At 40.3% G+C, this 12,025-nt stretch overlaps 1 protein-coding gene across 1 annotated transcript in view; it reads left to right on the forward strand.

Annotated features, from left to right (window-relative positions):
• The window catches only part of MDFIC2 (MyoD family inhibitor domain containing 2), a gene marked incomplete at both ends in the record, with an annotated part of 99,542 nt that extends 88,549 nt beyond the window's left edge, over positions 1 to 10,993 (forward strand). The window contains one exon of the mRNA XM_079712578.1: positions 10,734 to 10,993. Coding sequence (XP_079568704.1) covers positions 10,734 to 10,993 — 260 coding nt within the window. The remainder of the gene's footprint in view (positions 1 to 10,733) is intronic.
• Between the last annotated feature and the right edge of the window lie 1,032 nt (positions 10,994 to 12,025).

Genomic DNA, 12,025 nt, shown 5'->3' on the forward strand with positions numbered 1-12,025 from the left:
CCCAGAATTACGAATTACCATTATATGTATCCACACAATACAGGAGAGTGCCCCTCTGGAACCACTCTGACCTGTCTTATCAGGTATCCTGGCAGAATGAGAAGGACCAATGCAGCTAGCATGATATCTGAACCCTTGTATTCTCAGGGAAGACCAAAATGACTACTCCATTAAAATGGCAACACATACTGAGGAGCCTCATGTAGGAAAAGAACCAACTACTCTTTCTTCAAAAGAGCAAAGGAGATTCATGAAGACCATTGAATTAGACTGTTTTCTTAGGGCCTGGACAGAGGCTACTACAACCCAGAAAATTCCAGTATTAAGCTGACAACACAGGTAACAGCTCATCCTCATTTCCCACACTGCGAAAAAAAATCCCCCCACTGAGGTAAGAGTTTTTGGTACCTGGTTAAAAAAGAGAGTAAAACACCTCAACTAGGGCCCACAAATAGTGCTAAGAACCTCTCATTATCCTAGATAGCAAACATCAAGGAAACAAAGAGTTAAGTCAGACTCATTGCATTTTAGGAAAATTTTGATAGTAATTAATTTAAGGATGCAGAAATTGAGAGCTGGGGTCACTGTTCATACTGAGATAAATACAGAAATATCTTTCAGGAACAGCAGGGGAAACAGAAGGGAAAAGAGAAGATTGCATCCACTTTTATGTAGTTTGTGGTTAATTTATTTTCAAATATATAAATGAGTGCATAGGAATGGATGCTTAATTGCTAATATCTATTATTTATATACATTGCCCCACTTAAAACAGGATGCAGAAGCCTCACACATGCAGATTTTGTAAAATGTGTTACATCCATTAGCACAGTTCATGGTGTGTGCTCTGATGGGAATTTAAAATGATCTTTACTGCACATCACACACTATGTGCTGCGACATTATTATTAAATTGTGCCTCATCCTGTGTGGTCCCTTTCCTGAAGAAAATGGAAAAAGTACAGAGCGCTATCTGTGTCTCTGCTTCTGCTTCTATGTTCGGATTGCAGAAGCATCCCCGTGGATGATAAAACCAGGGATACACATGATATGAGAAAACAGGCTCCTTAAAAAGAATCCTGAGAATATACCTAATTGATGTATAATTTTGAATTTGAGATGTCTCATCCAGGTGGAAGGGGAAAATCATAAATACAAGATACCTCAAAAGAACAGTCTTAATTACATCATGGACTACTGAATAAAATGATTACATTTTCTACACTGTAAATTTCATACAATTAAATGGAATAGTGTCATCTTATAAAATGTTTCAATTTTATAATTATTTCAGTTCATTTGCTCAGAAAAAAACATAAGCAAAAATTTACTAAGTATCACCCAAATCCAGTCATTCTAGTTCTAAAGAACTGACTTGAATGTTAGTTGTGCTTGTCTGAACTTAAATAGATCTTGACATATTTAAGTAGCTATTAAAATTGATAACATCAGGGATGATACCCCAGCTAGATAAAGGCAGTCACACTTTATTTATTCCCATTCTGCATTATAGACATTTTTTTAAAGAACTAAATGTTGGGGGAGTGGGAACCAATTTTTATACTTTTTTGGTTTATTTATTTATTCATTCATTCATTCATTCATTCATTCATTCATTTGGCTGCGTTGGGTCTCTGTTGTTGCGCGCGGACTTTCTCTAGTTGCGGAGAGCGGGGCTACTCTTCCTTGCGATGCGCAGGCTTCTCATTGTGGCAGCTTCTCTTGTTGCGCAGCACGGGCTCTAGGTGTACGGGCTTCAGTAATTGCAGAATGTGGGCTCAGTAGTTGCGGCTCACGGGCTCTAGAGCGCAGGCTCAGTAGTTGTGGCACACGGGCTTAGTTGCTCCGCGGCATGTGGGATCTTCCCAGACCAGGGCTCGAACCCGTGTCCCCTGCATTGGCAGGCGGATTCTTAATCACTGCACCACCAGGGAAGTCCCAATTTTGATACTCTTTGACCAAAAACTTTTAGTGATCAGTTGGCGCCAGGGTGTCATGAATCTTGTTATTATGCCAAATTCTCTCAGGGACAGCACATTAACCATTAACGTATGAGAATACTGGGGGTGGACCAGGTTCATCTTGTCTTTTTTTCTCTTACGTTGTTTTGGGGGGAGAGGAAGGGAGACTGTTGTTTATCTGGGGTCACCTCTAGAAGAACCATGTTCTTGCCACTTTGGAAAATGATTCCCAAAGATGCAGGAAGCATGTTTCTGGAGTTGAGGAATGCACCAGGGACCACAGAGGGCAGCCACAGCTACCTCTTGTTCCTCCCTCCTCCTGACCCCGGGGAATCATGGTGGCAAGAACACTGAAAGCTGGAAAGACAAACTCAGGGATTACAGGACCATGAATGTGGGGCCGACCTCAGGTATATGAGTGGAAACTCCTTCGCACTGTTACCTTTTCCACTATGATTAAACATGATCCATTCTTATGAGGCAGATTCTTCCTCCATTGTCCCCTTTTTTGTTCTTTTTTAAATTGAAGTATACTTGATTTACAATACTGTATTAGTTTCAGGTGTACAGCATAGTGATTCAGTATTTTTGTAGATTATATCCCATTATAGGTTATTACAAGTTAATGGGTATAATTCTCTATGCTGTACAGTATATTCTTGCTGCTTATCTATTTTATACATAGTAGTTTGTATCTGTGAAGCCCATACCTCTAATTTGTAGCCCCCTTCCATCTCCCCTTTGGTAACCACATTAAAATGTGGTGCACATATACAAGGGAATATTACTCAGCCGTAAAAAAGAATGAAATACTGCCACTTGCAGCAACGTGGATGATCCTAGAGAATATTCTGCTTAGTGAAGTAAATCAGACAGAGAAAGACAAACACTATATGATAGAATTCATATGTGGAATCTAAAAGTAATACAAATGAATGTATACACAAAACAGAAACAGATTCTCCCTCTTAAGTAGCCACTACCCAGTTAACATTTAGCACCTTTAGAAGCTGCAGTAGTCCTTCAGGGTCGTAAGGATATCACTTAGCATGTTATAGCCTCCACATCCTCAATGTACCCTAAGGGTGTAAAGAGGAAATGAAACCAACTTAAGAGAGGGTTTTTATCATGGCTTCTTGCTCAAAGGCAAACACCACTTCCAGGTGAATGGCCTGCAGGTCTTGGATACATCTTAAACCTCCTTTAATCCAGGTTTAAGGAAGGAAGAAGTAGGAAATGAGATGGGTACTCTGACAGCAGCAACTAGAGCCTATGCCATGATGCCAGGTAGTCCAATAAAAGAAATTTAATACTTGGGAATGTGTTACAAAGGTATAGGGAGAAGTGAAAAGCTACGTGAGGAAATTACCGACAACAGGAAAGCTCTGCCACCTCCTTCCTTGGTCTCTCTAGGGCACTAGTAAATCACTACTACTGGCATTAGCTCATTGGCCACTAGCAACTAACTATTAGTAGACAGACCACTAGTAAGTGGCATTAGCAGAAGTCACAAAGAGAAGGGCATTCAGAAAAAGATAAAACCAAAGGGAAGATACAAAGCAGAGAGAAGGAAGGAGATATACCCCAGGCTTTCCTTTCTCCCACCCTCCCATTTCCTATAGCTGCCTCCTATTGGCTGGAGCTAGCCAGAAGCCACCTGGAAGAACCTGCAAAACACACCTTACCAGTCTTGGGAATACAGAGGGGAGTAGGGTGAGAGGGGAATGGAAGGGAGAACAGGTCACCAGGAGGCCTAGAGCATCTGGTGCCAGGCTTGAACGTGACCGAAGAAAGCGTGTGTGTTATGAAGCGCAGGTCAGCTTCAGAGTTAAGGGCTCTGGAGGAGACAATCTAGGTTCACATGACAGCCCCACCACTTCCTGTATTTCTTAAATTTTCTGAGCCACAGTTTCCTCATCTATAGAACAGTAGTAGTACTCAATTGAGAGTTATCTCAGGACCCATGTGAGATGTTTGTAAACTGTACAGGACTGCAAATTTGCTTTACATGAACCAGCTGACACATCTAACAATGAGAAAGAGAGCACAGATTTTGGATCCAGAGTTAGATTAATTCCTTGCTCCACCACCATACAGGTGAAAGTTTTAGGACAGTCAGTGACAATCCCTAAGCCTTAGTCCTTACATCTAAAAAGTGGGGACCATGCTGTTTATCTCTTATTGTTCATTTATTCATTCATTCAACTAGAGATAAGCCATTCTTGTAACTTAGGTTTTAGTGTGGGGGGGAACTAATCAATAAACTAATTAGTATACTATCCTGTGGTCAGTGCTATGAAGAAAAAAACAAAGCAGGGTGCTATGAGAGTTTCTGCAAGGATGTGATTTACAGGGAAGGTGTTTTAAGCTAAAGAGCCAAAGGTTGAGTACGAGATGGTAAAGTTGTGAGGGGAGAGTGTGCAACACAGGCCAGAGACAGAGCATGTACAAAGGCCCTGAGCTACGTGCATCCCAGGAACTGAAATTTAACCAGTGTGGCTGGAGTGCAGTGAGTTAGGAGGACACTAGAACTGGAAGGCAGAGAAATAGGCAGGAACCTGATCACACAGGAGCTTGCAGGCTATGGCAAGGATTTAGGACTTGACTCTAAAGGGAGAGTGAGATGTTCTAATTAATGATTAACAGTATCACAGGGGCTGATGAATTTGAGGTGGGCTCATGTGGAAGCAGTGTCAGGACAGGAGGCTGTTTCTGTTGACCTGGTGATGGCTGATGGTGGCTACAGGCTATAGGACGGTGGATAGAGGCTGATGGGTTTCAAATAGGAATTTTTTTTTTTAATTTTTTTTTTAAGAGAGAACTTTTATTATTTTTATTTTTTATTTTTTGGCTGTGTTGGGTCTTTGTTGCTGCTCACGGGCTTTCTCTAGTTGCGGCGAGTGGGGGCTACTCTTGTTGCAGAGCATAGGCTCTAGGCTTGTGGACTTCAGTAGTTGTGGCTCACAGGCTCTAGGGTGCAGGCTCCGCAGTTGTGGAGCACAGGCTTAGTTGCTCTGCCACATGTGGGATCTTCCCGGACCAGGGCTCGAACCTGTGTCCCCTGCACTGGCAGGCAGATTCTTAACCACTGCGCCACCAGGGAAGCCCTCAAATAGGAATTTGAGAGAGAATCAGCAGAACTCAGGAAAGAACTGGCTGGGAAGGGTATGATGAGGAAAAGGAAAATGACAAGAATGAGTCCCAGATTTGTGCCAATTCATCTGCGTGTTCGGGAGCCATTCACAAGAGAAAACGAGGGAAGAGACAGGTTTGTGGGATGCGGGAAAGAGGGACACCCATGATGTAATGCGGCCTTGGTAAGTGTGAGATGTTCTGAGCACAGAGCCGAAGAGATGGGAAGCAGGCAGCTGGATGCAGGGATGATGTTTTGGATGGGCCGAGAGGAGTACTAATCATAGGCTATGACTCTGAACATCAAGTTTATTAAACATTAAAGTCCCAAGGAATACGGCAGGCAAAGGAAAATATACCCATTCAGGAGAATGGAAAGTCCAACTCTCTTTTCAAACAGGGCGTCAATTTTCCTCTGAACTGCTTACGTTACTTTTGTGCAAACATAAACTGGCCATATGCAGAACAGTTTTGCCTGCTCGCGTAGAGTTATTTAATATGTCTTTTAGGAACAGTGTGGAACACACTTGAAAGTGGGGAAAAATCTGTTTTCAATTCATTAATGTTGCCGTGTTTCTCTAGGCAAGAGGCTCTGCCTTTTACAACCAAATAAAAAGGACTGACTTATAAACAGAAAAAAATGGGCTCTATTCTCAAGTGCAAAATAGAGAGATGGAAGGAAACAAATGCCAACTTGACCAAAGGATTAGGCCAACATATATTTTTTTATAAATAAAATCTACAGTATACATCAGAAGCGGAGACCTCCAGAGTCTGCCAATTTGAGAAGACGTTGGCAAGAGGATTTGAACCAAACGGTTATACGCCCACAGGAAATTATAAGGCCATTTTACAAACAGGTTTTCACACTCTGATGGGAAACACCAGCTCCCATCCCCACAGAACACCCTACACCCAACCTGACTTACTTCCAAGCCAAACTTTGAGTCTCGCAACTACAAAACACAGGACTTAGTGGGAAAATCATTTTTATATGGCCATGGACCTGAGTCTCTAGCCTAAAAGATCAGGGAGCATTTGCTTGGAATATTTTCTCCAGAGAACTTCTTCTTTGCCAGGGGCTGCTATAGCAGCAGTCTTGGAATTGCAAAAAACGTGACGAGGGTTTATGCCTGAAATCTTTGACCACCAACACGCCCTCTTCAGAAATGCATATGCAGAATAGAGTCTATGTACGGCACTCACTCACTCCTGAATTTCTGCAGGAGATTTATAGTGACTTATGAGTTATGGGTGAGTTGGCCACATACTAGAAACTGGCTCTGAGTGAACAAAAATACACCCAGTCTGGCAAAGAGATGAGTACACACACCACAGACATACTATGGAATAGTCCACCTAAAGTACAAATACTGAGTAATGGCCACAGCACCTGCAACAATATATGGCAATCAAAGTGGTCATAAAAGTCATGGTGTGGTTCTTTACCACTTATGGGGAAGAAAGAAATGGAGGGTGAGAGGTGGGGGGAGGGGGAGGAACACAGGGATGAAGGCAGATTTCTGTTTACCTATATGCAGAACTCACTTTAGACCTTTATAGATGTTTTTAAAAGAAATAAGAAAGGGTTTCTTTAAAATATTTGTTCCCTTTCAGAGCAAGTTTCCATGTTCTCCCTTCTCTTAAACACTAAGAAGTATATGAATAAGAAAAGAAAAAAGTTTTCTGGAAAACATTGTTTGAAATCAATGAAGGGAGCTCTAAGAACACTTAGATCACTCTGACAGATGAGACAAAGAGCGAAATCCCTCCTGCAGGCTTGTACAGTTACAGTCAACTGAAGTCTGAAAACCAAAGGTTATTGACATTCTTAATGGGGGAAAAATAGATTACAAAAAGTTTAATGTTAATTGATTGATAAGCCCATCAGGAGGAAAGAATTTTTCTCCAATTCATGCTAGAATGTTACTTTCAACCATCAAGTCTTCAGGATGCTGATTTTAATTAAATAGATGCTATATCACATGAACACTTACCTACCCTTTTCCAAAACCCTCACAAGTTTCTGAGACTTTCTTAACTAAAAAAAGGAAGAAAGGAAGGAAGGAAGGGAGGGAGGGAGAGAAAGAAAGAAAGGAGGGAGGGAGGAGGGAAGGAAGGAAAAAGAAAGAAAAAGAAAGAAAGGAAACAGAAACTAGCAAACAGAATCCAGCAGCACATTAAAAGGATCAAACACCATGATCAAGTGGGGTTTACCCCAGAATGCAAGGATTCTTCAATATACACAAATCAATCAATGTGATAAACCATATTAACAAACTGAAGAAGAAAAACCATAGGATCATCTCAACAGATGCAGAAAAAGCTTTGGACAAACTTCAACACCCATTTATGATAAAAACTCTCCAGAAAGTAGGCATAGAGGGAACTTACCTCAACATAATAATAAAGGTCATATATGACAAACCCACAGCCAACATCGTTCTCAATGGTGATAAACTGAAACCATTTCCACTAAGATCAGGAACAGGACAAGGCTGCCCACTCTCACCACTCTTATTCAACATAGTTTTGGAAGTTTTAGCCACAGCAATCAGAGAAGAAAAAGAAATAAAAGGAATCCAAATTGGAAAAGAAGAAGTAAAACTGTCACTGTTTGCAGATGATGTGATACCATACATAGAGAATCCTAAAGATGCTACCAGAAAACTACTAGAGCTAATCAATGAATCTGGTAAAGTAGCAGGATATAAAATTAATGCACAGAAATCTCTGGCAGTCCTATACACTTACGATGAAAAATCTGAAAGAGAAATTAAGGAAACACTCCCATTTACCACTGCAACAAAAAGAATAAAATACCTAGGAATAAACCTACCTAAGGAGACAAAAGACCTGTATGCAGAAAACTATAAGACACTGATGAAAGAAATTAAAGATGATACAAACAGATGGAGACATACACCATGTTCTTGGACTGGAAGAATCAACAGAGTGAAAATGACTATACTACCCAAAGCAATCTACAGATTCAATGCAATCCCTATCAAACTACCAATGGCATTTTTCACAGAATAAGAACAAAAAAATTTCACAATTTGTATGGAAACACAAAAGGCCCCTAATAGCCAAAGCAATCTCGAGAAAGAAAAATGGAGCTGGAGGAATCAGGCTCCCTGACTTCAGACTATACTAGAAAGCTACAGTAATCAAGACAGTATGGTACTGGCACAAAAACAGAAGTATAGATCAATGCAACAGGATAGAAAGCCCAGAGATAAACCCATGCACCCATGGTCACCTTATCTTTGATAAAGGAGGCAAGAGTATACAAGACAGCCTCTTCAATAAGTGGTGCTGGGAAAACTGGACAGCTACATGTAAAAGAATGAAATTAGAACACTCCCTAACATCATACACAAAAATAAACTCAAAATGGATTAAAGACCTCAATGTAAGGCCAGACACTATCAAACTCTTAGAGGAAAACATAGGCAGAACACTCTATGACATAAATCACAGCAAGATCCTTTTTGACCCACCTCCTAGAGAAATGAAAATAAAAACAAAAATAAACAAATGGGACCTAATGAAACTTAAAACCTTTTGCACAGCAAAGGAAACTATAAACAAGACCAAAAGACAACACTCAGTATGGGAGAAAATATTTTCAAATGAAGCAACTGACAAAGGATTAATCTCCAAAATATACAAGCAGCTCATGCAGCTCAATATGAAAAAAACAAACAACCCAATCCAAAAATGGGCAGAAGACCTAAATAGACATTTCTCCAAAGAAGATATACAGATTGCCAACAAACACATGAAAGGATGCTCAACATCACTAATCATTAGAGAAATGCAAATCTAAACTACAATGAGGTATCACCTCACACCAGTCAGAATGGCCATCATCGAAAGGTCTACAAACGATAAATGCTGAAGAGGGTGTGGAGAAAAGGGAACCCTCTTGCACTGTTGGTGGGAATGTAAATTGATACAGCCACTATGGAGAACAGTATGGAGGCTCCCTAAAAAACTAAAAATAGAACTACCATATGACCCAGCAATCTCACTACTGGGCATATACCCTGAGGAAACCATAATTCAAAAAGAGTCATGTACCACAATGTTCATTGCAGCACTATTTACAATAGACAGGACGTGGAAGCAACCTAAGTGTCCATCGACAGATGAATGGATAAAGAAGATGTGGCACATATATACAATGGAATATTACTCAGCCGTAAAAGGAAACCAAATTGAGTTATTTGTAGTGAGGTGGATGGACCTAGAATCTGTCATACAGAGTGAAGTAAGTCAGAAGGAGAAAAACAAATACAGTATGCTAACACATATATATGGAATCTAAAAGGAAAAAAAAAAAGTCCTGAAGAACCTAGGGGCAGGACAGGAATAAAGACACAGATGTAGAGAATGGATGTGAGGACACGAGGAGGGGGAAGGGTAAGCTGGGACGAAGTGAGAGAGTGGCATGGACATATATACACTACCAAACGTAAAACAGATAGCTAGTGGGAAGTAGCCACATAGCACCGGGAGATCAGCTCGGTGCTTTGTGACCACCTAGAGGGGTGGGATAGGGAGGGTGGGAGGGAGACGCAAGAGGGAGGGGATATGGGGATATATGTATACGTATAGCTGATTCATTTTGTTATACAGCAGAAACTAACACCACAATGTAAAGCAATTATACTCCAATAAAGATGTTAAAAAAAAGAAAGGAAGGAAGGAACGGAGGGAGGGAGGGAGGGAGGGAGGAAGGAAGGAAGATGTTAAGAAGTTATAATTTAACAAGAGAACTGCTACATCTTCTAACTAATTCCCTTTATGGAAACAAAAAATACAATAATCTATAACCCATCACAGCTGTTTGGCTAGAATTACCAATTACCTTCAATGCCTTAGAGATACTTTTCACATTTTTACAAGTCTGCATAGTAAATTTTTAAACCAATTTTCTTAAAGAGGATTGATTAGATTTATACCATTTTAGGTGTACACGATGACATATTTCATTTAAGTTGATATAAAATCAAGGCTTTACATAACTGGAGGAAAAAGAAGACAGGGATTAAAAGTAAAATACAACCCGAAACAACTATGATTATTTAAAAAATCATTTATGTTAGGTTTTGAAATGTGCTTTTCACTCACATTTGAATATGGGTGTGGCCGATTTACTGGAATGCACATCAAACAAATAAGAAAGACTTGTGACGAGAACCCAGAAATGTGTATGATCTCTCATTGTCCCCAAATGTAATTGCTGCTGCAAGGTCCCTGCACTTGGGGAGGACTTGCTGTTTTTCAGACCACTGCAAGGCTTCCAGATAGGCAGCTAATTGTGCGGCTTCCCAGCACCTCTGCAGGCAACGTAAATAAAGGAGTTTAGAAAAGTGACAGCACTTTAAATAACCAGATTATGTGGAATCAATAGGAAATGCTCAGGAAGTTAATGAAGCAATTAATTAAGTAGAGTGAGTACTGGATGGGGGAGGGGGAGCTTGAGAGGATAACTGGTGTACATCGCCCCTCATACGGATAAATAATTAAGAGCTGGCTATAAAGTTATCAAGCACACCACTGCACATGCCTCCTCTTCATATGCGCCCCCAGAGGGGCCACCTGTAATTGTCTTTCTTCTTCTTTAAACAGAGGACTGTGCCTCCCTCATCCTCACCTGTCTGTTTTGCCAGTTTTTGGATTGTCTCCTGATGCTCCCGGATACGTGTGAAACGGTGTGTACCAATTTGTGCTGCCCCTCTCACAGGTATCGCCACACCTCAGAGGAAAGCCACTCCCAGAATGACTGCAACTGCAACTGTGACATAGATTGCAGCCTTTTTGAATCTTGCCAGGAGACCAGTGAGTGTCTGGAGCTGGCCATGGAGATTTCAGAAATCTGTAACCACTAGCGTGACAAAGGAACCACATCCCGGCAGACCCTTTGGCCCCCGGGGGAAACTCCATTACAGTGAGACTGTGATTTCTATGTGCTAAAATGCAAGGACTGTATACATTTCTTGGATGCTCCAGACCATTTTATTCTGCACCTGTCTGGGAAAAAGCTAGTATTGTCAACTCAATGGCCTTATTCCAAATTTCCCAACCGCATGGCTCACTGAAAAATCAGATCTTGATCACATGTGATGAACAAATCTTAAATACCTCTTAAATGCCATAGGTACAAGATGTTTCTTAACTGTAAAACAGCATGTGAAACCATTCTGTTATTGCACTCATTGGCTTGCATCATGGATTCAACTTCATTCACAAATTCAGGACAAATTAGCACATTCTTTTAGAACTGACATACATTAGCTTGTCCTTCTAATGGACTCATGTATAAACATTATGCATTGTTGGTTATTATTAATAATGCATTGCATAACATCATTTTGTAATAATTCACTTATATGTTCAGTTTAGGTAGGAAAGGGAATTAAATGAATTAGAAACCATGTTCCTGTAATTACTACAGATGTCTCCAAGACATATCCAGTGAATTTTGAATATGATGTACTTTGAGAGAGTACTGTAATTCTAGACCATATTATTATATGTCTATGACTATGTCATAACAGGTTATGCATGTTCTTAATTTGTTACAGAAAGGCTTTTCTTTACTCTAATGAGCAGAAATGGGAATTATGTGCAAGTTTCAAGAAAATGACCCCAGATCATCAATTTGTCATTTTCCTCATTTCTGTCTGTCAGGTACAATAAGCAGCAGGATATTAAAACAGAACCATTTCATTTTACTGAACGATGAGTTGTGTAGGCACCTGAAAGAAATACATGTGCAGGTACTCATTCAGCACTAAGTTTCCTAATACAGCATGTGCTTCAGAAACCATATTTTTTTTTCTTTTTCTGATAATTCAAGAGATTCATAATTATGTTGAGCACTTCCTCATACTTACAAAAAATTTTTTAAAGATGTGATA

Source organism: Hyperoodon ampullatus (assembly GCF_949752795.1).
Source record: "Hyperoodon ampullatus genome assembly, chromosome: 10".
Taxonomy (NCBI): domain Eukaryota; kingdom Metazoa; phylum Chordata; class Mammalia; order Artiodactyla; family Ziphiidae; genus Hyperoodon; species Hyperoodon ampullatus.